Source organism: Gallinula chloropus (assembly GCF_964237585.1).
Source record: "Gallinula chloropus genome assembly, chromosome: 1".
NCBI lineage: Eukaryota > Metazoa > Chordata > Aves > Gruiformes > Rallidae > Gallinula > Gallinula chloropus.
The window spans coordinates 213944818-213972487 of NC_140085.1; the positions used below are offsets into that span (position 1 = coordinate 213944818).

The window sequence follows — 27670 nt, forward strand, 5'->3', positions numbered from 1 at the left end:
AATGGCTGCAAGTTGGAGCACAGGAAGTTCCACAGCAACATGGGGAAGAACTTTTCCCCAGTGAGGGTGCCAGAGCCCTGGGACAGGCTGCCCAGGGAGGTGGTGGAGTCTCCATCTCTGGAGAGATTCCAGCCCCATCTGGACACCTGTCTGTGCAATATGAGCTGGGGAGCTGCTTTGGCAGGGGGGTTGGACCCCATGAGCTCTCCAGGTCCCTCCCAACCCCTGTGATTCTATGATTCTAGGGTTTTCATCCTACTTTTCAGTACTCTGGTTACAATAGTAATACTATTACAATATTACAATAGTAATAATACAAAAATTACCAGTTTTGGTCAATAAGGTGTTTCTGTAATAAAAACAGAGTGCTTTTTTTCTGTTTACAATACTGTGGTTTATCTTTGGTAATAGGATATGGGTAGTAGGATAGGAAGGACTTGGTTTGTTCACTTGTAGTCTCTCATGTAGTGTTTTGAATTCATTTGGGTCTGCTGAGCACTGATGTACAAACTGATTCTGACCAGGTATTGGGTGCCCAGTCTGTAGCACTGACCCAGTTACACATGTTAATTCAGATGAGATTGTTGCTTTGGACTTAATGTAGAAGGAGCTGTATATGTTTGCTTAAATATATTAAGTCAGTCCAATAATTCTCTTTGATATATGCTTACTCTGGAAGTTACTAACTGGAGTTTCTAGATCACATAGACTATACCATAAAAAGTAAAAATACTTTTACTGTTTATCATAGTAAATAAATGCAGTGCCTAGGCACACCTTAAGTTTCTTAAAGATGATATGTAGACCCCTCCAAACTTGTAGCAAAATAGATGTGGGCATCTTTTCTGTCAGTTTTATTGCTGACATTAATTTGAGTCATCACTATAACTGTAGATAGTATTGATGCAAAGTATATTTATTCCCTATTTGAGGTCAATGAAATGGAAACATCTATGACAGTGGGACAACAATAATATTTAAACTCACATTCTTCATCTTTTCCTGTAAATGTTTTTTGTCAGTTGCCCTGATCAATTAATATCTCATACTCATTCTTTAGTATTGTTTATATTCAGATGATGACTTTTGAGGTTCCTGGCTATAACTAGTGGTATTGCTGCATCTGCTTTTTGATAGATGAAGTCTGATAGGCAGTAAGAGGCAGTTTTCACAGTTATGAAGTAGTACAGCTTGATAGGAAATAAAATTTGATGTCTTGATTTTTTTTATTATTTTAATATGAAAAATCTATGAGCTTCCAATAATTCTTTATTAATAATGTAATTTTTAAAATTGTATTTGTCTTTAAGATCATGGTAGCAAATAAGATGTGTGACAGGTAGTGTTCTACCTGTGTAACCTGCCTTCTCCTACTGACTTCCAAGAGGTTTCTTATTTGCCACAGCCAGACCAGGTATATAAACTTGAGAGTCATCCTTTCTGAGGTCCTTGCATTTACCTTTGTGCCTCTGATGGAGAGCCAAGGTCCCAGACCATTGCTACCTCCAGTTTGCAATTTGGAGTTTGCAGAGTTGGGTGCTGCTAACTCTATCCCCATGCGTTTCTAAGGGAACAGGGGTGGATATCTCACAGGAAATTTCACATCTCTAGTATAACCTGTCTCTGCTCAGGTCTACTGGAATCTTCCCAAACTGTGACAGCAGGAACATGACTTGCCAAATCAGACTGTCTGGAAACTTCTTAGGGGGAAGTTTTTTACAGAGAGAGTGGTGAGGAGCTGGATGCCCCATCCTTGGAAGTGTTCAAGGCCAGGTTGGATGGGGCCCTGGGCAACCTTGTGTAGCTCCAGGCACAGGGGTTGGACCTTGGGGTCCCTTCCAACCCATGCCATTCTGTGATTCTATGACAGTAGCTAATAGTGAAAATACTGTCACTGTATCATGTGGTTGAAAACCTCTGTAAATTGCCAAATTGGGTACCTCTGCACATTCCAGAAGATCCAGGAACTGCTAAACATGGCTATTTTATGAGTTTGTACCCCAAATTTTTGCATCCCTAAGCAGAGGTGTGTGATGACTTGCCTCTATAATTCTCCCAGGCGTCACCTATTCACTTGACTCATGGGTAGTGCCATCAGTTTGGATGAAATGCATTTAGTAGTCTTTTCTAATTGTTCTCATCATATGTTGTGAGAAAGAGAAGTGGAAAAGGGAAAAGAAAGAAATTTCCCATCTCTATCCACAAGCTTAAAGAAAGATAATGTAGTTAGACTGGAAGCTAAGGAAACACTTCAGGGAGCTGCCCTAGCTGTAGTTCATGGGACCTTCCTTTCTATCCCCACCATCTGTCCATGTCTCTTCTGCTCTGAATTTGGCTTACCTCTAGCTTGGTTAGGGGAACACTTCTTGAATTTGTGTCACAGAGGCTTTAGTGGCCATGATTGCATAAATATGAATGGGTGAATGGGAGTAATTAGTAATGGAGCAGCAGAGCAACATGCACAAGTGTTTGGTTTCATGCTTTAGCATACCTTGATGAAAACCCCTTTTTGTGTTCCCAATCTATGTTCTAATATTATTATACAGCATCTGAAATCTGTGCTTACTGTTTGTGCTTTGGTTTTCTTCCTGAAGGAATAAGGTAAGGATAGGGAGTTCATCTCACAACTTCTGTGCATTGAAGTGTATTGCTAATATCTTACTAATGCTTCTCCCTGAGGATTTCTAAGTCCATACTATGAAATATTCAGTCAATATTCTGATGAAGTAACAAATTATGTAATGAATCAGCCACACTAATTTAAAACTGTTTGCTAGCATGAGATGTAATGGGCATCCAGCAGACAAAGACAACAAAGAGAAGGACAAAAAGTAGTAATAATAACGACAACAACAACTAATAATAGTAGTAATTGTTATTGTTACAGCCCATATTGCATTTGGGATTGAAGTTGAGAGGCAAGTACCTTACGATTTTATTGTTGTTGTTGTTTAAAAACAAAACATTAATTGTTGGTGAATGATTTTCCTTAATACCCCTTTATTTAAGCTGCAGTGTTTATGTTAAGTTTAGTTTGCAAAAGTTAACAGCCTGTGATGGAGAAGCTGGAAATGCAAATGAAATTAGTTTATAAAGGATCCTTCCCCAAGATAATCAGAGAGAACAAATACCTGCATCATTCTCTCCTATATAGCTTCTTCAAGTTAAATCTTGTGTTATTATTCAATATAATAAATATATTATATAAATAAATTATATAAATTATATAAATAAATAAATATATATCATCTTTATAGCTACATGCCTACTTTAATTAAGGGTGCCTTTTGTAAAGCACAATCCAGAGAATTTTGTAATGCACAATCCAAGATGAAACTTAAAGTAATTAAGATAAATTTTTCAAAGAAAATTATCATGGGAAAGAGTAGATTAGAGAAGTTGATTTATATAGTGATTTCTTTAAAAAAACCCAACAACAGAACAAAAAAAAAACCCACCAAAAAACCCAAACAAACCAAAACCAAGACAAATTTCAGTTTTATCCAAATGGTAAAAAAACCTCCCTCCTCATGTTTTCTTTATTCCTCCAAAGCCCTTGTCATCTGAGTTTATTTGAATATCTGACTGCTTGTTCCTAAAAGAATGCTTCAATTTTAAGTGAGGTCATAGAAATTCATTTCATAAAATCAGTTTATCTAAATTGTCCTGTATTTTAGCTCCACCAAGCAGTAGTAATTGTTTGCTTAGCGGGAACTACCAGTCAATTTAGAATTTGTAAAAGGCTGCTTTTTCTTGTTCAGTGATTGTCACAGCATTAAGACTTTGTAACCCAGGGATTTCCACCGTGAGCTTGTTTTACATGTAATATGAAAAGGCTCTTTAAAATTCCCATCGATATAAATGGGCAGTGAAAGTGAAACATGTATTGCTGTGTGCAATTGGTCTTATTTTTAATGAAGATGGAAGTGTCATATTTTGGAATTTTGAAGACTTATCTACAGAAGCTGTTGCTTTCTTGAGTTATTGTAGTGTATTTTTTTTATTTAAGGAGTTTTGCATGACTTGACTGAAGATTGAGACACTGAAATCTTGTAATGTTGAGCCATAATGATGAACTATTGATACATAACATTTATTTATAATATGTCTCTATATTTTGATGAATGATGTAAGCTGGGTGGTATTTGTAACTTCACAGTGCACATCATAAGAATAACTTTGAATTATAAAGGTAGAGACTTTACAAATATAATAAACATAGAGACAGGCATGAAAGCATCCATAAGAACATCTTCCACCCAGACAGTGTATGCAGTGAGCAGCAACTTTGTGCTTGTTTTATATATTTATTAAAAAAAATAAATTAAGTCTTCACAAGGGACATGTATGTTTGAGGGGGAAATCAGGCAATGCTGTAACAATGTAATTAAACTTCAGAATTTTTACCTAACAGTGTTCCAGAGACTTACTGTCTCTACAAAACATTAATTATACAGTAAGCAATATCATAACCATTGGAAATACAGCATCTTCATATTTTGGTCTGTCACTAGTCTTTTCCCTGATTCTTAGTATATTGAAAATTGGTAGAAAAAACCCCAAAATTATCCTGAAATTAATTATATTTTTAGTAGAGATCATTAATTCTGTCTGATTTAGTGTTGGTTGACATAGATACTTTCATTGTGTGTCTGTACCTTAGCTGCACTGCAGAAAGACTGATCTGTTCTAGGCAGGGAGTGGAATAGAGGAGATGTAGGAATGGGCTGAAGTCTCCTTTATATTTGCCTTTGTATCTAGGGGAGTTGAAAATAGGCAAGAATGGAGAGGAATTTTGTATGGCAGTGCACAGAATTTTGCAAGTTTAATGTGAGCCCTGCAACAATCCGATGCATTTTAGTTACTGGTAAGTTTGTTAAACTCTGTTTGAAAAATTATTCCTCCTAGAAGACAGGCTTCTAATCAAGATTATTTCCCCTCTGTCAACAGCAACCTTTTTAAAAACATAATATTGGCAACCTGGTTCTGCTGATAACAAATTTTGGGTTTAAAATCTTCAGGATTAATTTATTTTCAGCTGCCAAGATGACTATGTTCATTGATTATCCTTAGAAATATATTAGAAGTTCTGGATAAAATCTACTAAATTAGGTAGCCAGGTCTCTAGAAGATCAAACTCTTAGAACGCAGTATTGAGGAGAAAAGATCCATTATGTCAGCGTGGATTTATAGATATTTATATATATACACACTTGAGGTCAGCCTAAACATGTGGTGAAAGAGAAATTTTCAAGAGGCTGGGAAAGCTTATCAAAGAATTGTTAACTGCTGGGTCTTTTCAGGCAGATTCAATGTGCTCTAGCAGATACTATAGAAGATAGACCATGTAAAAACAGTGTTTTGTGCAGCAGGTGTTGTTTAGTGCAGTTTCATTCCTTCCTTCCTCCTCCAAAAAAAAAGAAGTTTCACCTGAAACAAGTGTAGGCAAGATCCTGGGCTCCATCAGCAGAGGGGTGGCAGCAGGGACAGGGAGGGGATTGTCCCTCTCTGCTCTGCCCTCGGGAGGCCCCATCTGGAGTCCTGTGTCCAGGTCTGGGGCCCCCAATACAAGAAGCATGTGGAACTGTTGGAGAGGGTTCAGAGGAGCCACAAGGATGATCAGAGGGCTGGAGCAGCTCCCCTACGAAGAGAGGCTGGGGGAGCTGGGCTTGTTCAGGCTGGAGAAGAGAAGGCTGCGGGGGGACCTCATTGCAGCCTTCCAGTGCCTGAAGGGAGCTTATAGGCAAGAGGGGATTTGACTTTTTAAAAGAGCAGGTAATGGCAGGACAAGGGGGAATGGTTTAAAACTAAAGGAAGGACAGTTTAAATTAGATATTAGGAGGAAGTTTTTTACAGAGAGAGTGGTGAGGTGCTGGAACAGGCTGCCCAGAGAGGTGGTGGATGCCCATCCCTGGGGGTGTTCAAGGCCAGGTTGGATGGGGCCCTGGGCAGCCTTGTGTAGCTCCAGGCCTGGAGGTTGGTGTCCCTGCCTGTGGCAGGGGGGTTGGAGCTCTGTGATCCTTGAGGTCCCTTCCAACCCAGACCATTCTATGATTCTATGAAGATTTCTGGGAAAAAAGTAAATCAGACTAAGGTTGTAGTCTGATTCCTGCCTGTCTCTGTTCATCATCCTCAGGTAGGAATAGCTTCAGTGCTGGAAGTGCAGTGAAAATTTAAAACCAGTGAAAATATTACAGCTCTCTTAATTGTTTCATTTCCTGCATGATGATGTGGACAAACAGCTAGTTACATTTGATTAAGGTGTTAATTTTCATCAGTACTGCGATCCTGTACAGTATTCACCTCAACAACCTTCCTTGTGCCTCTGGCTGAGTGGCAGGTGCTTCTCCTTAACTGCTGCTTTTTCTGGTACTTGGAATTTTTTATGTGCTTGGAGGTGTAAAGTGTAATGATGCATTCACATGTGCTAGCCCAAGATTTGAATTACTATATACTCTGGTCAGGTCTATTATTTATGGTGGCAATCTTGGATAAGGGTGAAGGATGAGAAGCTACGAGGTGCTGCTTGCAGACCTGAGCTGACTCTGCAGAGCTGGCTTGTGGTGTTATTATGTGTCTGGTTCAATAGATGTTAAAAGCCCTTTTGGACTTAGGAAAAGGCATATCTCATGCACAAAAGTATTGGCTGAATTAATACATTTTCCTGGAACTAGGAACTGGCATCACTTTGCAGTGACACCTCAGGTAGCTCTGGGCAGAACTAATGTGGGCAGGCAGGATTAATTAGTTCATCCATGCCCCACATAAAGATGGTTAATGGCTAAAAATTGATATTTGGGCTCAGCATCTGACTGCTGATTCAGTCTTTCCTGCATAGAACCAGCTTGAATCTTTCTGTGTCTGTGGAGTGGTTAAATATTAACTGGCCACTGATTATTCCTGAGTTCACTGGTGTGGTTTATGTGTGCTTGAGGAGATGGATAGAGAGAAAAATCTTTATTGTTAGGGCATCAGTGTGTTTTATAACTTGTATTGGGGGTTTTATCAGGATTTCTAGCAATTGCATAGAGATTGTATTAATATAAGAGTAACTCCAGCCCATGAATTTACATCAAAGTTCATAGAATGGGCAAATAAGCTGAAAGACAAAAAAAAGGAGCTTTTGATAAATCCTGTGTGGAAGTAGAACTTGTGTCTGGTTCATGGTACAACAGTCTTTTAAATCCATTTTAAGAATATTTTGTTACTTTCCAATAAAATATTAGTAGTATTTATTATTGTAATTTAGTTCCTAATCCTGCAAAGACATATTCTGTTTCATAACTTCATACATAATTGGTTGTCCTGAAGTCCTCAGGTTACTCTTAAAAGATGATAATAAGCACCATCTATATGGAGTTTTCTTTGACTTACTCACTTTTTTTTTAAAGAGTTTCTAAATATAAATCTCCAACCCTTTACATGAGCTTCTTATGGATTGTCATGTAGTAAAAATGATGAGTATCCTATTTTAGATGACAAATACAATAGAAACTTTCAGTCAGGGTAAGAAAAAATTGATGCATATAATCTGGTTTGAAATTGATGTGACAGCTTGACAGGTTGTTTTGATAAAAGCTTTGGAGTACTGTAAATGGATATTATCTGTGTTCTTTTACTGCTGACACTCCGTGGAGCATTTTGTATGTGATTTTAGACTGATTATTGTGACCATTCAACAATGAAGCAAGACAAGGCAGTCTTTCATGTTCACAGCACGTACTTTGCCTACACTGTGGACTTTTCACATGGCAGCCTTGCTCACCAAATAGAATAAATCATTTTTTTCCACAGCACATCGATTATTTTTTGGTGCTGGCATGGCTTAGCCAATCTCAACACTTATTTCAAGGTAAAAGATTGTGTTTGGAGAGCAAGTGAATGTTCAGCTGAGAAGATACTGTTCATAAAGTTGAAATTTATAAAATGCAGGCTGAGCATTTCCTTTCATTAATTTTCCAGAGCTGCAAAAGCCACAGTTTCCACCCTTGCCTCTGCCCACCTCCTGTGTGAGAACCTTCATGGTTGCAGATATTTGTCTGTACAGCTAGGAGCTGTTATACCTATTTTATTTTAGAAGAGGAATAATGACTTTATGTGTGAATTGTATCTGCAGGACAATGCATTCCATCATCCACCTTTTTGAGATACTTGAAAAATGACTTTAAATATTTTCTTTCTGTCATCAATGTGGGTTTTTTTCTTTCTCCCTTTCCTTGGGTTTTTCAGTTATAGAGTATATTTTTGTTTCCCTCTCACCACCCAAGACTCAATTGTGATTCTTCTCCCACAGTGCAATGATCTGTCATGTTTCTGCTCTTGGTTTTCATAACAAAGTCTCATTTTCTTGCCAAGCCTGTCCCCTGAAGTCTTCCATATCTCTTCGGTTTCTCAACTGTAACCTTTTCTCAACAATGATTTTACCTCCCTGTGCTTTCTGAACACCTCACTTACAGATGTGGACTGAGCACTGCTGGGTGATTTCCTTATGGCCTCTAGAATCAATCTGTGCTTTCCTAACTGGATGAAAAAGGTTCTCAACCTATATTTGCTCAGGCTTACATCTGTCATGTTTGGTCTGGAGAAAGTAAGAGGGAAGCTCTCCACCCTGCTGTTGTTCCACTGTGGTTTGTGCTGGGCATCGTGGTCCACGTGCATGTTCAGCTGTTTTATGCCTGATTTCTGTGGAAGTCGTGCCTCTAGGGACTGAAAGTGTGGAATGATGATGTACCTAGAGGCTGCAAATTTTGCTATTTAACGAAATCTGGATGGTAAAATAGTTGACTTGGCCCCTTGACTGCATCTTTCTAAAACTGTCAGCTGCCTCTTCCAACTGTAAAACCTTTAGGTACAACTACCAGCTGCAGGAAGGGGTATGTAAACCTGGGATAATGACTTTGTGCTTCTGTTTGAATACTCCTACTGTTGTAATATGTAAGCAATCATTGGAGAAATTTGTCAACAGAAGAAGTAAGTTTTGTATTACTCAAGCATTTGTTCACCACTTTAAGCCTGTTCCCATTCACTTAGTAGCTGGTGGATGTTAGGAATGTAAAAAAGTGTGGGGTTTCTACATTTGTAATCTGAAAACATTGCTTTTCCTTTCCATGCAGTGCTACCCTGTTGGCTTTCTTGGTTGAGCTTCTTAAGAGTTCAGTAGCCATGCAAGAACAAATGCTTGGTGGAAAAGGCTTTCTAGTCATTGGCTATCTCCTTGAAAAGGTATGTTTGGGAGGGGTGTTTATCTTGTTCTTATTATTTCTACTGTCACTGTGGCATTTTCAATCACTTAGCCAAAGGACTGGTGGAATAAAGTGTATTTGTGATCTACAGTTTTTATTTGCAATACTTATACATTGTTCACAGGAGTCTTTTCACTTTCCTTATCTATGCCTGTCCTGAAATCATCACTTTTCTGGATTGATCCTGTTTGTTTTTCCTTTAGATCTGTTTGTGAATCACTTTCATGTGTTTATATTTTTGCTTTCCACTCTCTGTCCCCTGAACTCTCATTTAGGAAAGTTCTAGTGCTCAGTTTGTGCAAATGTATCACAGACATGTCAAAAATTAGGTTTAAAATCTTTTTTTGATTGTGTGTGTATCTTAATAAAAATGAATCCTGTTCTGAAAGAAACAGTTGCATTTACTTGCTGATTTTCAGACCTGATGACCAGTTGTCACAAAACTGAGGTGCAGTTCAGATGCTCAACAGAGATAGAGATAGAGATTACCTGCCTCCTCACCCAAAGCTCAACACATTCCTGCCATGTAATAATCTGAAAACAAACTACTCTCAGCTGTACTGAAGTAGTAAAACTCTTCTAGTTGAATCTCATGGCTTCAACATTCTTGAAAGTCTGCTCCTGTATTTTTCATTAGCATTAGGTCTGTATAACAGTTCTCTGAGTAAACGTTACAGCCAGGGCTTTGTGTTGTCCAGTGGCAAAGTGAAACAATAATAATCTCACCTGTAAAATGTAATGTGCTTTGAAGAAGAATGGTAAATTATTTCTCTTGTTCTGCTCCCTGTGTGATTTCCAGCTAGAGAAATGCATTCTTATAGCAGAAAGATTTTTACCTTCACTGTGGTAATAGCTAAAAGCAGTTTATTGTCTATGCTTTTGTGTTTTCTGCACCAAGTAAGTGTGATTTAGGATGTTGAAGAACTAGTCTGAGGTGTGGGGTTTTTTTCTGGTGGTAGGGTTTGTCATGACATAGGAAAATGAATTTACAGAGCTGTTAGCTCCAGGTCTGTAAGTTATATACAGGCAGGCTGGTGAGCCCCCCTGGAGTCCCCCTTGAGCAAAGCACTATGGTTTACACACACCAAATACATCAATTTAGAATGTTGTAAATGAAATTTAAAAGAAAAAAAGATTATGTAGTGTTCTAATTAACACCTGTGACAATCATTAAACTCAGTGTATGTGAATATTTAAAGGATTTTGATTGATTTCTGTCACAACATAATTCTTACAGCATATGCCATTTTCTGGGTTTTTTTATGCTATATTCTCCTTTTCAAAAGGATGTATTTTATTTTATTTTATATATTCAGTTGGCACACATGGCAAGAAAAAAATCCTTTTATTTTCTAGCTAGGCTCAATTTTAAAATTTGTAAATTATTTGTTGCTCATTTCCATGGGATCAAATACCTCAGAGGACAGAAAGCTTTTCCTTTTTTTTTTTTTCCTGACTTCAACTTGAAAATAACATTTTTGTTCTTATTAGTTGCAGACTATTTGTTGTGAAGTACAAGCCAAGGGAAGCTCAGCATCCAGGCTGAACTTAAATTACTGACAAATGGACTTCACTTCTAAAAATAACCAATCTGCATGTTCCCAGACTGTACTTAAAGCATTAAAAGTAAATGGAAGATTATTTTTTTTTAGGGAACACAAAGGGAAGGATGTTTAGTGTTTTTTTCCTATTGGTTACTTTTATTAATTTGGTGTGTAAAGAAGCCTGTCAAAGCCTGTGTGCCATGTTACTGCATAGGAACAGCTCTCAACCATGATTTTATAGCCTGTGCTGTGAAACTAAAGGACTGTCTTGAAATCTGAGGAAACCTTGAACTTCAAATACCTACTTATATTTAAGAAACAAAAGAAAGTCTACCAGCAATGTATATTTACATCCTGAGAAATCCATTTTCAGCAAGACACAGAATTAATTAAAGAAGGTTTAAGGACTTCAGCTGAAGTTCTCAAGGCACTGTAGTGTAAAATGTAGAATCCTGACCAGATTATAATTAAAAAAGAAAACCAAAGAAAAGGATTTAACCTTGGATATTGATGAATGTTTTTAACCCATAGCCATTGGATATTATTACCAAGTATAAGTTGCTGATTTTCTTTTCATATTCATTGGCATAAAAACATATAACGTTGTGTGTATTTAGCAATGATGAGTCTGGTGAATGTATCACTTGATTTCTTTATTGTTGTCCTTTCTGATTATTTTTCCCCAGTCATCTAGAGTTCATATAACCAGAGCAGTTCTGGAACAGTTTTTATCATTTGCAAAATATTTGGATGGGTTATCTCATGGAGCACCTCTGCTGAAGCAATTATGTGACCACATCCTTTTTAATCCTGCTATCTGGATTCATACCCCTGCAAAGGTAATTGTACATTTGAATGGTGTTATGACTCTCCTACAAGTATTCTTTCTGGGGGGCATCAGGAGGAGTGTGGCCAACAGTCGAAGGAGGGGATCCTCCCCATCTACTCTGCCCTGGTCAGGCCCCACCTGGAGTGTTGTGTCCAGTTCTGGGCTCCCTGGGATAAAAAGGACAGGGATCTCCTGGAGAGAGTCCAGAGGAGGCTACAAAGATGATGAAGGGCCTGGAGCATCTCCCCTATGAGGAAAGCTGAGTGAGCTGGGACTGTTCAGCCTGGAGGAAAGAAGACTAAGGGGGGACCTTATTCATGTTTATAAATATCTGAAGGATGGGATGCAGGGGGAATGGGCAGCCCCTTTTGAGTGTCTGTGGAGACAGGACAAGGGGCAATGGCTGCAAGTTGGAGCACAGGGAGTTCCACACCAACATGGGGAAGAACTTTTCCCCAGTGAGGGTGCCAGAGCCCTGGGACAGGCTGCCCAGGGAGGTGGTGGAGTCTCCATCTCTGGAGAGATTCCAGCCCCGTCTGGACGCCTGTCTGTGCAATATGAGCTGGGGAGCTGCTTTGGCAGGGGGGTTGGACCCCATGATCTCTCCAGGTCCCTTCCAACCCCTATGATTCTATGATTCTTTTATACCATGGTAATTAGGGTTTTAATTTTTCAATTTTGTAACATTGTAATGGCAAAAATCTTTTTTATCATGAAGACTATACCTTGTTTAACTACATTCTCCAATGTCTTTCATAAGTTTCTAAAAGCAGTCACATCCTTGCCTAACATTCTGGCTAAGTCTATCAAAAGTCTGTTTCTAGAAAGAGTAATTTTTTCTCAGTGGTTTTATTACATTGTTTTCCTAAAGATTAAGCATAAAATATATCTTTTTAATTGTCAACAAAAGTTACAGTATCGTTTTTACACTTGTGTCTATGTTCATTTTCTCTTAAATTACGTATTTTGGTTTGATTAAAACTAAAAAGTTATCATTCATCCCTGGTGCTAATGAATAAGTTGGTTTCCTAAATAATCACAGCTGTGGAATAATGATCAAAGTGAAAAGTACATAGTCCTGAAATCTGGCATTTCTATACTTTTAATGTAGAGAGCCAAAACAGATAACAAACCAGCATGTTTATCATGACATAATTTATACAATCATGGATAATTTAGTTTTGAAGGGAGCTCTGGGGGTCATTTTACTCCCTGCCCCAAGTGAATTTTTTTGTAATTATTTTTTAGCTTTTTATATCATCTCCAAATAAATCCTAAAACCCCCTGTGAATTAAGCTTATTAATATTTAACTCTATTTATGCTAATAACTATTTCCTTCTTCAGGTACAGCTGTCTTTGTACACCTATTTGTCAGCTGAATTCATTGGGACTGCTACAATCTACAACACCATCCGCAGAGTAGGAACAGTACTGCAGTTAATGCACACACTGAAATATTACTACTGGGTGGTTAATCCTGCTGATAGCAGTGGCATTACTCCTAAAGGATTAGGTAAGTACAATGCATGAGAAAGAAATGATGGGCATTTCTTGTATAGGAAGGTTTATCATGCAAATGTGTGAAGGTTCCTCAGATGTGTAGGGAAAGAAATGGTAGTAATTGGTACCAGTGGTCAACAGCAGAAGGATGATGCAACAGAATGATGATGTAACAGGATGATGATGTAACAGACAGATAATTTGGGTGTGTAATACACTTCCAATGATAATCCCTTATGTTTAGATGTATTCTCAGAAGATTCCAAATCTGGTCCTTACACAGAGTACACTTCTGTGGGCATACTTTGGAAAACATACAAAAACCAGTGATTTTTCTTCTGTACCAGAGAGGAAATGTTAAGTCTATCTCACATGCCAAAGAGTTTTGATTGATTCTTAGTATTAAGTGGCCTTGAAAACAGTGTGGAAGCTTCTTGTTTGGACTGCTGATATCTCTGATGATGCATTTCCAGTTTCATCATTTTTTCTACCATTTACAAAATAGAGATTTGTTTAACTTTACTTATAGCCACGTGCTTAGCTTAGCTCAGCTCAGGAACCACTGAATGATGGCAAGAGCAAAATACAGTAATACATATGGGCTAAGTGCTGCATGGAACAGATGTGTATTAACCAGACCATCAAATCACTCTAATCCTATACACTCCAGCTGTAATGTCATTACATTTAGCTGACTACTTGTGTAAAGCAGAGAGGATTTGGCTGATAGCCCCTTAAAAAATTAAGTGATATGGAGAATTTATTATTTTTATTCTCTAACTATTACTGTCATGCTAAGAAATTGAATAATTGAGGGATGTTTTAGTGCTGTCACATATTTAAGAATGTGAAGGCATAGAAGTTATTTGATAATTCTTCAACTGTAAACTCCATGCATAGGGGTTTTTTTTATGTTTTCTTTTTATTTTTTTAATAATTAAATATGGAAGGATCAATTCTTATCCTAGATTAGGTATCCTAATAGGCAGTGAAGTTGTAAGTTGTCAAGGCTTACAGAAAGAGATGTTCTGGGAGCTGGGACCTTGTTTATAGTACTGTCATGGGGCTATAAATGTATTATTAAATGAAAAATATTCTTCATAAAATTATTTAAATGTGATTTAAAAATACCTAAGCACACTGTGTCTCTATTCTCTGTTCACTGAATGAGAAGTTAGAGCAGATTGTGAGAATTAACTGTGGTGGTTACTAAAGTAGATTGAAATTTTTGTCACTGATAAAATTTCTTTTCCTTTTACACCCATTCTGGATTCTCTCTACCAAAATGAAATCAAGTTCATTTTTGGTACTTATGATGAATGTGTCTCCATCTGAGCTAGTTGCCTGCTGCTTAATGACAGTGAAATGCAGGAGTCGGTTGCTTAAGGGTTTCTAGTATCATTTTAGTCTGTGGGGCATCCCACCTGCCTTTCCAAAGGCTGCAGCTATCCTTTCATAGAATCACAGAATGGTCTGGGTTGGAAGGGACCCCAAGGATCATAGAGCTCCAACCCCCCTGCCACAGGCAGGGACACCAACCTCCAGGCCTGGAGCTACACAAGGTTGCCCAGGGCCCCATCCAACCTGGCCTTGAACACCTCCAGGGACGGGGCATCCACCCCCTCTCTGGTCAGCCTGTTCCAGCCCCTCACCACTCTCTCTGTAAAAAACTTCCCCCTAAGATCTAATCTAAACCTTCCCTCCTTTAGCTTTAGTCCATTCCCCCTTGTCCTGCCATTATCTGCTCTTTTAAAAAGTTGATTCCCCTCCTGCCTATAAACTCCCTTCAGGGACTGGAAGGCTGCAATGAGGTCCCCCCACAGCCTTCTCTTCTCCAGGCTGAACCAGCCCAGCTCCCTCTGATTAGGTGCTCCAGCCCTCTAATCATCCTTGTGGCTCCTCTGAACCCTCTCCAACAGTTCCACATCCTTCTTGTATTGGGGCCCCAGATCTGGACACAGGACTCCAGATGGGGCCTTTCCATCCTGCATCAAACCTGCTTGTTCTGTACAGATATTCTGGATACCTTATGGCATATATATCACACTGATGAGTATGTTTAGGATGCTGTGTCCTAACTGTAGTTGACAGAGCCTAAAGAACTGTTTAGTTTGGAATCTAGCTGCTTTCCAGACTCATTGGTTATATTGATCAGATCCCCACTGACTTCAGGGAAAGGTTCAAAGCAAGGGTCACATGTTGGCACATACCATGTAGACATCTGAAATTAGGGTGACCTGAATCCTACCATGGGATGGACTTCATCCTCTGAAAGCTTCCTGCTTTCAGAGCTCTACTCTGTTGAGGTTTACACTGCTGTGCTGCATAGGCACAGTTGTACCATCCAACAACTTCACCATATGAGAGTGAGAAATCAGGACATTAAAAAGCTGATGTGCATTGTATTTATGGCTGTTGAGTGACCAGCTGTTGGGAGGTAAAATTTCCAGCTGTCAACCATACTTACACCTAAATACACCTGGAAAATTGCTCAACTGTTGGAGACTCTAAGTTTGATAATATTCTCTACTTGTTATTACTGAAATTCTTTCTGGGTTTGGGTTTTATTTTTGTAGGGGTTTTTTGGTTTTGTTTTGTTTTTAATTAAAGAATCCCCACTTCTATGTCATGATGCTAGTACCTAACAACACTTTGAAAATGTAGTGCATGTTACAGCCTTCCCTCTGGCTAGGCTTGCTCTTTTCTGGAACCAATGTGCCATTTCCTTCAGTAGGAGGTACAGCATGTTTTTATCTCACCCAGATCTGCCTCTCTGCAGTTAACTGTATTTCTGGAGTATTTGTATGTGTAATGCCACTTGAATGGCTGGGAAAAGAATACATGGTGTATTCATTAAAATCTGAACAGAAGGCATGGGGTACACAAGGACAAAAAAAATGAGGAATGAGAAAGGAATCAGTTAACTCTAAATTAGCAAACCTGTGGCTGTTTTACTTCCTTACTTTTTCTTTCTTTGTTACCTATTTTAAGGATACAGTACATTCTCTTCTCGTTTCTGTCAGTTCCAGACAATATTCTGGTTTTCTCAGGAAAGCAACAAGGTAGGTCCCTGAAAGTAGTCAGATCATGCAAACTCCTGGTTGGTTGGTGTAGCAATGTGACAACAAAAACCACAATTACTGAGTCCCTTATACATTAGTTGGGAAGGTGTTTGATAAACTGGGAGGCCACAGGCATTTTCTAAATCCTAGAATCACAGAATCTTAGGGGTGGGAAGGGACCTGGAGAGATCATAGGGTCCAACCCCCCTGCCAAAGCAGCTCCCCAGCTCATATTGCACAGACAGGCGTCCAGACGGGGCTGGAATCTCTCCAGAGATGGAGAATCCACCACCTCCCTGGGCAGCCTATCCCAGGGCTCTGGCATCCTCACTGGGGAAAAGTTCTTCCCCATGTTGCTGTGGAACTTCCTGTGCTCCAACTTGCAGCCATTGCCCCTTGTCCTGTCTCCACAGACACTGAAAAGGGGCTGCCCATTCCCCCTGCATCCCATACTTCAGATATTTATAAACATTCATAAGGTCCCCCCTTAGTCTTCTTTTCTCCAGGCTGACCAGTCCCAGCTCACTCAGCCTTTCCTCATAGGAGAGATGCTCCAGGCCCTTCATCATCTTTGTAGCCCTTCTTTGGACTCTCTCCAGGAGATCCCTGTCCTTTCTATCCCAGGAAGCCCAGAACTGGACACAACATTCCAGGTGGGGCCTGACCAGGGCAGAGTAGAGGGGGAGGATCCCCTCCTGTGACCTGCTGGCCACACTCCTCCTGATGCCCCCCAGGATCCCATTGTCTCTCTCAGCCCCCAGGGCACACTGCTGGCTCATGGCCAACCTGTCATCTACCAGGACCCCCAGGTCCTTCTCCACAGAGCTCTTCTCCAGCAGCTCATCCCCCAGCCTGTCCTGATTCCAGCAGTTATTCCTCCCCAGGTGCCAGACTCTCCACTTGCTTTTGTTGACCCTCATCTGGTTTCTCCCTGCCCAGCTCTCCAGCCTGTCCAGGTCTCTCTGGATGGCATATTATTATCCACAACATCTGAATTCACACTATTCATTTCCTTTAGATAGATTTATAGATAAACTTGACTTTTTAGGTTAATCTCAACTTTCTTCCTCGTTCCTCTCCCTTCCTCCCTGTTGCTTAAACTGCAGAAAGTAATGGATACAACTATTAGAAAGTATTTTGTTGTAGTCTCTTTTCTGTCTGTGAAAATGGTTTCCCTTGTGTGGAGTTGAAGGATGTCAGCTAATCAGAGAGGAAAATCAGTGACATAACAATGGATGTGCAAATCCTCCCTAACTATGGGATTTTCTTCATGTAAATCAGCACAAGGACTTTTTTTTGTTGCTATTATTTCACAGGTAGCTTCTGCTTCTGACTAATGCAGCTGTAATAACTGTGATGATTTGCAAGCAAATGACTGTGGATATATAATAATTGCTGAGGTGATGTGTCAATTTAATTTCACATTAACTTAATTTCATATTAGGGGGTTGTTTTTTTTTTTATCAAATACACATTGATTACTTTTGATTGATAAAATTCTTGAAAACTTCTCCAAATGTTTAATCACCTGGATATTACACTGCTTTTCTTCACCAGATGCTCTTACCTTTAAGTGCAGTCTGCCAATGTGATGTGCTGGTCTGGCTGATTCAGGGTTATAGTCTCTTAATACTCTTTAATATGCTTAATGCTTTCTTCTTTACAACTCTATTTTCAACAATTCATAACATCACCAATCCCAATATTTTAAAAAGTTAACTGTTCCATGATTTTGGGGTTTTTTTTGATTTTTATTAGTCTGCACACAGCCACTACTGCCCCATGTAGCTGGAAAGTTTATAATTTGTTTAAAATGTTGAATAATTTGTAAAAACAAGTTTGCAAAAGTAAGAAATTTACACTGTAAAAATACTATTGTGAGAATTTGAGAACTGATGCATTTTAAGTAGCATTTGATACTTCAAAATAATAAAACAGGACCTGTTATCTATGACTAATAATTTTACTCTAAGAAACAGAAAGAAAGTCATAATATGAGAAAATATTCTGGTATTTCATTATCAGAGGCAACTGAAACTCTAAGTTGACAGCAGAATTTCCAGCTCTCAAGACTTTAATGGAAATCTTACCAATAGATGAAAGTTGACTGCATATGTTATAGTGCTTTCAAATAATTTGCTGTCATATTAGAAAGAAAGCTTAGTCATGCAGGCATTTTAGTAGCATGATGCTTCCTGATCTAGGACTATCATTTCAGCAACACTGAAACACTTCAAGTTGTATTTTTCCTTGGATTCAGTATATGGATTTCTTGTTGGTTTCTTTCCTTCTGGAATATTAGAAACTCTTTTCCAAAATGGGTACTTATCATCTTGTTTGCTACTTATTCTCAGTAGGTTTTACATTTCAGATATAGAGCCAGATAGTGGAGGCAAGTTTTCTGTTCAAAATTGTGAGTTTCACTTTCCATTTTTTGTTGTTGTTTGTGGTTTTTTTTTTAAATTAAATTAAATTACCAGTTATAGGTACAAAACCAACTTGTGTTTCGTTAAGACTGTATTAAAAGTAAACTTGTGAAATAATTCTGATGTCAGGAAGAGTAGAAAAAGTCAAACCAATTTCGACAGGAAAGAATCTTTAATATTTATTATATTTTACATGTCAGAGCAGAGCTGTGATTATAAGTGTAATTATAGCTGTTCTCTTGTTTTGCCATGTGCATGCCTTTATGATTTTATTAATTCGTACAGAATAAGATGTGAAGGCAGCAGATCATAGGGTTGCCCAACAACTGCACCATCTGAAGACAAAGTGAAGCGGGCAATTGAGTAAAAATTATTTAAAATTATATTACTTCTTTCCATTATTATTTCCTTCTGTGGATTTTAGGGATGAATAAGAGTATAAGCTGGGACAGATCACAGAGTCACAGAATCACAGAATCACAAGGTTGGAAGAGACCTTTGAAGATCATCGAGTCCAACCATTCCCATCCTGAGCTAAACCAGATCCCTAAGTACCTCAGCTACCCTTTTTATGAACACATCCAGGGAAGGTGACTCAACCCCCTCCCTGGGCAGCCTGTTCCAGGCCCTGACAACTCTGTCAGGAAAACATTTGTTTCTCATGTCCAATCTGTCCCTGCCCTGGCACAGCTTCATGCCATTTCCCCTTGTCCCATCTCCTGTCCCCTGGCTGAAGAGACCATCGCCCACCTCTCTACAACCTCCCTTCAGGTAGTTGTAGGTGGGGAGAAGGTCTCCCCTCAGCCTCCTCTTCTCCAGGCTAAACAGCCCCAGCTCCCTCAGCCGCTCCTCAGAGGATTTGCCCTCCAGCCCCTTCCCCAGCCTGGTTGCCCTTCTCTGCACTCACTCCAGGACCTCAGTGTCCTTCTGATGGTGAGGAGCCCAGAACTGGACACAGCACTCGAGGTGTGGCCTCACCAATGCCCAGTCCAGGGGCACAATTACCTCCCCAGGCCTACTGGCCACACTGGTTTTGACACAAGCCAAGATGCCATTGGCCTTCTTGGCTGCCTGGACACACTGCTGTCTCCTATTCAGCCTGCAGTCACCCAACACCCCCAGGTCCTTCTCTGCCTGACAGCTCTCCAGCCAGTCTCCCCCAGCCTGTAGCGCTGCAGGGGGTTGTTCTGTCCCATGTGCAGCACTCTACACTTGGCCTTGTTAAACTTCATCCCGTTGGTCTCAGATGTCACTCTTTATTTGAGGGTGCATTTCAGTGATGATGCTTCAAGCTTCCAGAGGTCTCATAGTGTAATGTTACTAGTCTTTTTTTTTTTTTTTGGATGATTTGTTTTCTCAAAATAAGGACTAGACTGATATTTAAAGAAAATACACGGTGTTAATGTCCAAGTTAACTCACAGTAAATAGAATTTTCAAGAACACCTGAGTTTGATAAATTGGAATTATGAAATTATTATAGGAAAAGTATAAAGGTTTTTTTTTGGATAGAAAAAATCACAATGTTATTTCAAGGGCTGGGTTAGAGTGGAACTCAGTTCTCATTGGCTTTGCAACCAGTGAGTTAAAAAGTAGGTCCTTCTGTGATCCACAGAACGTGATGTTATTTTTGCATGCGTGGAGATTGGATTCTGCTGTCTGTATTCTGGTTTATCAATTCAAGAAATAGAAAAATCACGCTTTTTACATGTAAAAAAGTAAGGTGGAAGAATGTTATATTTGTTCACTTGCAGAACTGATAACACAACATTTTATTTCCAACGACAGGATTAGAAATCATTATTTTTGCCATTCAAAGCTCTGAATCATTTTTTTTTAACACCAGTACTGATTGTACTTTCCTTTGTGAATATGTTTACTTATTTCCACTTAATTAGTTCTGGTTTGTGCCCCTATAATTGCTCTGTGCTGCAAGGATGAATTGGATATTTATTTTTTTTTCCATTTATTTTTGTCTGCATGAAGCTGGCTAACTCTTATTACAAGTTTATATTAAAAGAAATCTGATGCAAATCATGTGCTATCTGCAATAAATACATACATAAAGAATGCAAAAGCAGGAAATTATTTAGTGACTCATCCCATGTAGGATAAGGGATGGATCTTTTCTCTTTCCCAATTAACAAGAATGTTGCTATTTTGTGTTAGAGGGTTGTGATTGCTATACCAGATCTTAAAAGATTGAATAAATAAAAACTCTTTTTCAGTGTTTGAGTTGAAAACTTTTCAAGGTTTGAGTTGAAAACCAAGATCTACTTGTCTCCCTATACTTGAGTGTATAAGTGTAGAATGCATAATTTTAATTATAGCATATATTATACCATTATTTGGTCAATAACTTATTTTTTAAAGGAAATCTTCAACTTGTAATGTAGTTCTTCAAATAGAAATAAAGCCAAAATGTGTGATGACATAACATGCTTCGTAGTGGTAAATCTGTTTTGTGTAGCTTTAGAATTTCCCAGATTAATTAATTCCATTCAATCTGTATTAGATGACTATTGCATTACTATTACTTCAGTCCTTTCTTCCTCTCTTTTTTACTGTCTACTGCTTACGTAGCCTCCACTTTCTTCAGCCTCTCTTATTTTTCTCTACCAGCCCTGGTTTAATTTTTCAAACTAATAAACTATTTTGGGTAGAGGCTTTCTCCTTTTTTCTGATTTGAATGCAGTGAAGCTTCCAACCACAACCAAAATATACACAATAAATAAGACTGGAGTTCTGTTTTATCTGCTTGGCATGTAACCTGCAGACAAGAACTCCTTTGGTATCTTTTGCATGTTGAAGGACCCTTTCCAGGGTTCTCACACATGTCCAGGGAAACTAGGGAGTAAGTGAGTAAGTATGAAACTCAGGTTTCTTTGAAGAATTGTCCAGTTAATTTGGGATATCTTCTTTTTTAATCCTTCCTTAAAGTTTCTGGTAGAAAAATGCTTTTCAGAACTCCCCATCACCTTAAATGTTTTGTTTTCTGTTGCCATAATTACAGTCTTCCAGGCAAAATGCTTTAGTTTTAAGGCCTTGTTTTCCAGATACTGTCTGATACTGCATCCCAATAAGGTGTAGGAGGGAAGAGGGTATGAGGAGAAAAAGATTTCTGTGATGCAGTTAGAGGAGTTGAATCTGCATTTGAATTAGGGGGAAAAAATAGCTGTCAGCCAGAAGCACAGCACTGCCATAAAAACACATGCAATATTTAATGTAGTTGCAGCTAGTACAAAAAAATCCAACTTACTTCTGTTTTTATAATGGGAAATAGATGTTTCATGGTCCCATTGGAATATGTGGATATAAAACTGTTCTTCTATCTCCAAAGCCTATATGATAGGGTTTTTTTTATAGTGATATCCTTACAGCTTTTCTACATATGGTGAAGGGAACAGGGCAGGGAGGGGGGAGATTGAGATTTATTTGCTTCTTTTTGATAACTACCCAGTTCTCCTCTCTCCACTACTAAGCAGGGAAGAAAACTTGAGAAGATTAACCACTCTTTGGCTAGTCAAACAAGTATAACTTATCTTCAGGTTTGCTCATGTTGCAAACTTGAATTACTGCTGTACAACAGGGGCTTCACTTTGAAAGTGGAAAAAATTCTCATTAACAAGTTGCCTTCATCTGGATTGGAAATAATACCAAGGCATAGAGTTTTATTAAGCTTTGATATGTGTTTATCAGCACAGGATGAAGTGGTTGATGAAAAAGTAAATTAGTCTGCATTTATTTTCTCTCTAAAACATTTAAGGCTATGACACAAATGATTTGAAAAGCAGGAACCTAAAAAGAGGAATTTCCAGTTCAACCTTAACTATGTATGAATGTGGAGAGTGGAAAATACAATAGAGCAAGGTTCAAGTGAATACAGTTCTTCAAGCTCTGTTTCTCTTTCAATTTTTTAGATACTTCTGTTTTCCTAACATGCATCCTCAAGCACAGTGGTTTAAATTTTTCTGGATTACAGCTATACTTTTTCAGTGTTTTCTTAATATAGTAATTTCTCTTTGATTAATGACTTCAGTTGATGCTACAGGTAATCACCTCCACTAACATTTCATTAATCCTTTCTCTGCTGGAATTCATTCAGATGGTATTTAACATAAGGGATTAGTTACTCCAGGTTGTTATCACATATTTTAGGTGAGATTCAACTTTATATTCAGATGCTTTTAAGTTTACAGGTCCAACAGTAGCTTCTACTAGGTGTTACAACTCCCATTTCTTTCAGTGAAATTCAGCTCAATGTAGTCGATAGAACTAATTTTTATCCTGAATTGGGCACTGACTCTGGGTCAGTTGAGTAAATCTAGTCAATAGAGAGAGTTGTTACTTATATTGGGATTTGAAACTCCTGGCTTATGTGAAGACACCTTAACATAAACCTTAATTTAGTTGTGTGAGTCTAGACCTGATTACTACCTTTCATCTTCCTGTGTCTTTGTTTGAAAAATACCCCTCTATGTATATGGATTTACTGTTTTTCCCCAAAATGAAATATCACTTGTGTATATTGGTGGTGTAAAAAGTGATTCTGAAACTTTATGTGATATCATTTGCAAATAGGAACTTTTATATAATTGACAGAATACTAAATCTGTTGTAGGAACTTTGATTTCCTTAAGAACCTGCAGTCCTAAAAGGACTTGGTTTATATTTAAAAGTGGTATATTTGGCTTCTTGCAGATGGTCCTCGGCCCTCACAGAAAGAAATCATATCACTAAGGGCATTTATGCTTCTGTTTTTGAAACAACTTATATTGAAGGTAAGCTAATCTCTTCCAGAGATGAAAGACTGGTATTTGTTATATACATGTCATATGGTCTTTCATAGTAATATGTAACACCTGGCAGGTAAACTGTCTGGGTAATTTTAATGTTCATGCAGTTAATTTCAATGCACATAAAGGTAGGAAATCTGCACAATATTTCTTATTCATGTCACCAATCTATGGCACATACATTTTATTAACTGTACTTGCAGTAGTGGTGTATGACACTACAGAACCAGGTATTTGGTCCTTTTTCATATGACTGTGGATAGTTGCCTGATTGATCAAATGAACAAAGTAATGGCAGTTAAGTTAGGTGTTGCTTTCTCTTTGTTTTCTGGAGTTGGGTTTTTTTGGGTTCTACCACTGATTGAAATATTGAAATGGTCCAGGTCTCTTTTTTCCTGTTAGAGCTGAATGATAATCTATTGAGGTATAATTTGACACTACACTGTAACCCAGTATTTTCTGGCCTGGCTTATTCCTCCTGTCTTTTACTTTCTGTGTTAGGGATTGGAGGAGTGGCATTAGTAGTAGTTTACAGCATCTGAGGGCCCACACTCCAAGACTCCTTTTTAGCAGGAATAGAGAGCTGACTTCATGCTGTCTTGAATTGACAGTGTGCTATGGAAAGGTAATGGAATGAATTGACAATGTGATATGGAAAAGTAATGGATTGGAAGAAAGAAAGTATTTTTGTTTAAATAGAAAAAAAATAATAGGACTGTTTGACTTGGTACAACTTTGTTCTTCAGCCAGACTTAATGAATGTATTTTCTCTGAATAATTCCCTTCCTTTTTCTTTTCTTTCTTTTGTTTTGGGTTGTTGTGTGTTTTTTTAGGATCGAGGAGTGAAAGAAGATGAACTGCAGAGCATATTAAATTACTTATTAACAATGCATGAGGTACATTTCTGCAATTACCTATCTTTTACTGTAACCATTTGTACCAGCTCTATGGGAAACTGGCTGTTGATGTTAGTTTGTAGAATAACATTGATGCTTGTCACACAGGATGAAAATATTCATGATGTGCTTCAGCTGCTAGTGGCACTGATGTCTGAACATCCAGCATCCATGATACCTGCCTTTGATCAGAGGAATGGGATACGGTAAGACAGTGAAGTGAGAAAACATCTTAAAAGTTGTTCCAGTATCCTCACTCTCCACCTTGCTTCTTTTTCACACAGATATCACACTCTCTGATCTTTCAAACTACAATGTTATTAATTTAGGCTGTATTTTTTTGGTCAAAACCAGTGTTTTGATGGCATAGAGGAACATAATTTCTGCTTAAGGTTATCATTATGATATTTGAAGGTAAATATACTACTGAAGTCACTCAATCTCAAGTAGCTTATGTGTTTAACAAGATGCATCAAAAAAACCCCAAGTATCAATCTCAGAATAATTTTGAATGTTCTGTCTTCAGATGTTTTACGTACTATGGAGGGAAGAAGAGGAAAGCAAGAGAAATCATGCCCTAACCTCTCATATTACATCTGAAAAGATTAAAAAAGCTATCTGTGGAATTCATGTGTTTATCTGTTTACCAGTAAAACTAAGAATTTACTATTCCCAGAGAAATTATATTTTTGTTATTTACTTATGCCAGACTTGGTAATGAATTTTGTTCCAGGGATTAGTAGTTTTCATGTTAATAATTTAATATTTACTGTAGATTTATTTAATGCTGCTCTGAAAATACAGCAGGAAATGCAAGGGATGTGTAAAATGCAGGAGAGTGGTGGTGGGGTGGAAATCCACTAACAGACGAGTTCAGGCATTTTTTCCAAAATTCTAAGATCTTTGTACAAATATTTGTAGTAAAAACTGTTTGAATGACATTAGTTGAACAGAAGACTCATTATATTCACTGTTAGGTTTTTGTTTTCTGCCTATAGTTGTCTGTATAGTGTCCAGTTCTGGGCTTCCTTCTACCAGTTCTGGGCTCCCTGGGATAAAAAAGACAGGGATCTCCTGGAGAGAGTCCAAAGAAGGGCTACAAAGATGATGAAGGGCCTGGAGCATCTCCCCTGTGAGGAAAGGCTGAGTGAGCTGGGGCTGTTCAGCCTGGAGAAGAGAAGACTGAGGGGGGACCTAATTAAAGTTTATAAATATCTGAAGGATGGGATGCAGGGGGAATGGGCAGCCCCTTTTCAGTGGTCTGTGGAGACAGGACAAGGGGCAATGGCTGCAAGTTGGAGCACAGGGAGTTCCACAGCAACATGGGGAAGAACTTTTCCCCAGTGAGGGTGCCAGAGCCCTGGGACAGGCTGCCCAGGGAGGTGGTGGAGTCTCCATCTCTGGAGAGATTCCAGCCCCGTCTGGACGCCTGTCTGTGCAATATGAGCTGGGGAGCTGCTTTGGCAGGGGGGGTTGGACCCCATGAGCGTTCCAGGTCCCTTCCAACCCTTATGATTCTATTAAGACACAATTCTACTCCCGACACATTTCAGAGAAGGGTAAGACTCATCTAGAGGATTTAAGACATATTCAATTTCTTTCATGGTGCAGTCTCTGTGTATAAAAGTCTATGTTGAAAAAGTGGACAGAATGCACAAAATTGCAATATTTAAGTCTTGAAAAAAATGCCTTGCAAAGAATTAGGAGTTCATCTCCTTAGGTTATCAGTGGACAAGCCTCAGAGGTCATTTTATAATGGCATAAGTCATTTCAAAAGAGTAAGATATTGTCTGCTAAAGCCTTCTTGGAGGAAGACTAAAAAGAGTAGCTAAAAGCTGAAGCTCAGCTAATTCAAATAAGAAACTAATATAAATTGAAAAAATTTTTGAAGAACAGTCCAGGGGAAGGGTAATGAATTCTGTCTCTTGGTGTCTTCAAGTGAAGACTGATTTCCTTAGATGAGTCACATTAATTAAAGAAGTAATAAATTAAATTAGTTACATTTTGAGGCCTTTTTTAATCCAGGATTTAAAATATGGGTTTGTTTTTTTTTTTTCTCCTTCAAATTTTGAATGCAATTAGGATACAACTTTGTAGGTGTATATGGGATTTTTTAGAACGTGCCATGTTTTACTTTTGACAAATGAGAATCCAGTTTAAGCAACCTGCAGTTAAATGCAGGTACCCTCTCCTGTGTAGAAAGGCTATTGAGTAGGGCTTTAAGAAGTGAAAGGAGGGATTTAGTAGCATCCAGGTACTCCAAGAAACTCCAGGATGTGACCTTATGTGCTCCAATCTGTTTCTAATGTCTTAAACTACAGCTGCTTGTACTGGTTTTTATTTGATTGTTCCAAGTTAGAAGCACAAGAGGTTGTCTCATTCTGTTATAAAACATTGAACTTAATCAAAAGACACCATGTCTCTAACCTAAAGAATTCATAATTAAACTCTTCTGCTGTGCTTGGTGCTTTCAGTATATCCTTCTATTTTGTGTAAATTGCAGTTTTTAAAGTTTTAAGAAATATCTCCAATCAATGTTTAGTAATAAAGTAAAAATCTTGTTGAATTTGTTTTTCTCTTTTTAGAGTAATTTATAAATTATTGGCTTCCAAAAGTGAGAGTATATGGGTGCAAGCTTTGAAGGTCCTTGGATATTTTCTGAAACACTTGGGTCATAAGTAAGTATAGTTTTAACATTGTTATAGTTGTGTATTTAAGTTCAAAATGTTCTTTTTGTCATGACTATTTTATTCTTTGTTAGTCTTTAGAAATTACTTTAAAATTGTTAGTTTGACTGATGAATAATTTGCACCTTTATACATTTGGATGAATTTAATTTTCCAGTTAAAATGTTATTACTCTTAATTTAAAAAAGCTGTTTACAAGGCACAGAGTGATAGAACAAGGGGTAAAGACTTGAAACCAAAAGGGCTTGGTTTAGATTAGATATTAGAAATGCTTTACTGTGCAGGTGGTGAGGCCCTGGCACAGGCTGCCCAGAGAAGCTGTGTCTGCCCCCTCCCTGGCAATGTTCAAGGCCAGGCTGGATGGGGCTTTGAGCATCCTGGTCTAGTGGAGGGTGTCCCTGCCCATGGCAGGGGAAGTGGCTAGATAGACTTTGAGGTCCCTTCCAACCCAAACCAGTCTGTGATTCTGTGATTTTTATGATTCTACTGTGATGTTTGAAAACATACAGTGATTGTCTGCCAAATATATTGAGATATGATGTGCTGAAATTCAAGGCTTAAAAATAATGAAAAGCATTTTCCAAAAATACATTTAATAAATGTAAATTGTATATTCAGCAAAGGGTAATGGGAAACATGAGTTTCATGAAAAATTCATTGCTGGATTTTCCAGTGTCACTGCAATAAAG

At 38.3% G+C, this 27670-nt stretch overlaps 1 protein-coding gene across 4 annotated transcripts in view; it reads left to right on the forward strand.

The window, feature by feature from the left end:
* The window catches only part of NBEA (neurobeachin), a gene marked incomplete at both ends in the record, with an annotated part of 550746 nt that overhangs the window by 159474 nt on the left and 363602 nt on the right, over positions 1-27670 (forward strand). For all 4 annotated transcript variants that reach the window (XM_084277996.1, XM_084277994.1, XM_084277997.1 and 1 more), the window contains 7 exons: positions 9114-9222; positions 11473-11625; positions 12961-13129; positions 23304-23383; positions 24232-24294; positions 24403-24500; positions 26880-26972. In XM_084277996.1, coding sequence (XP_084134122.1) covers positions 9114-9222; positions 11473-11625; positions 12961-13129; positions 23304-23383; positions 24232-24294; positions 24403-24500; positions 26880-26972 — 765 coding nt within the window. The remainder of the gene's footprint in view (positions 1-9113; positions 9223-11472; positions 11626-12960; positions 13130-23303; positions 23384-24231; positions 24295-24402; positions 24501-26879; positions 26973-27670) is intronic.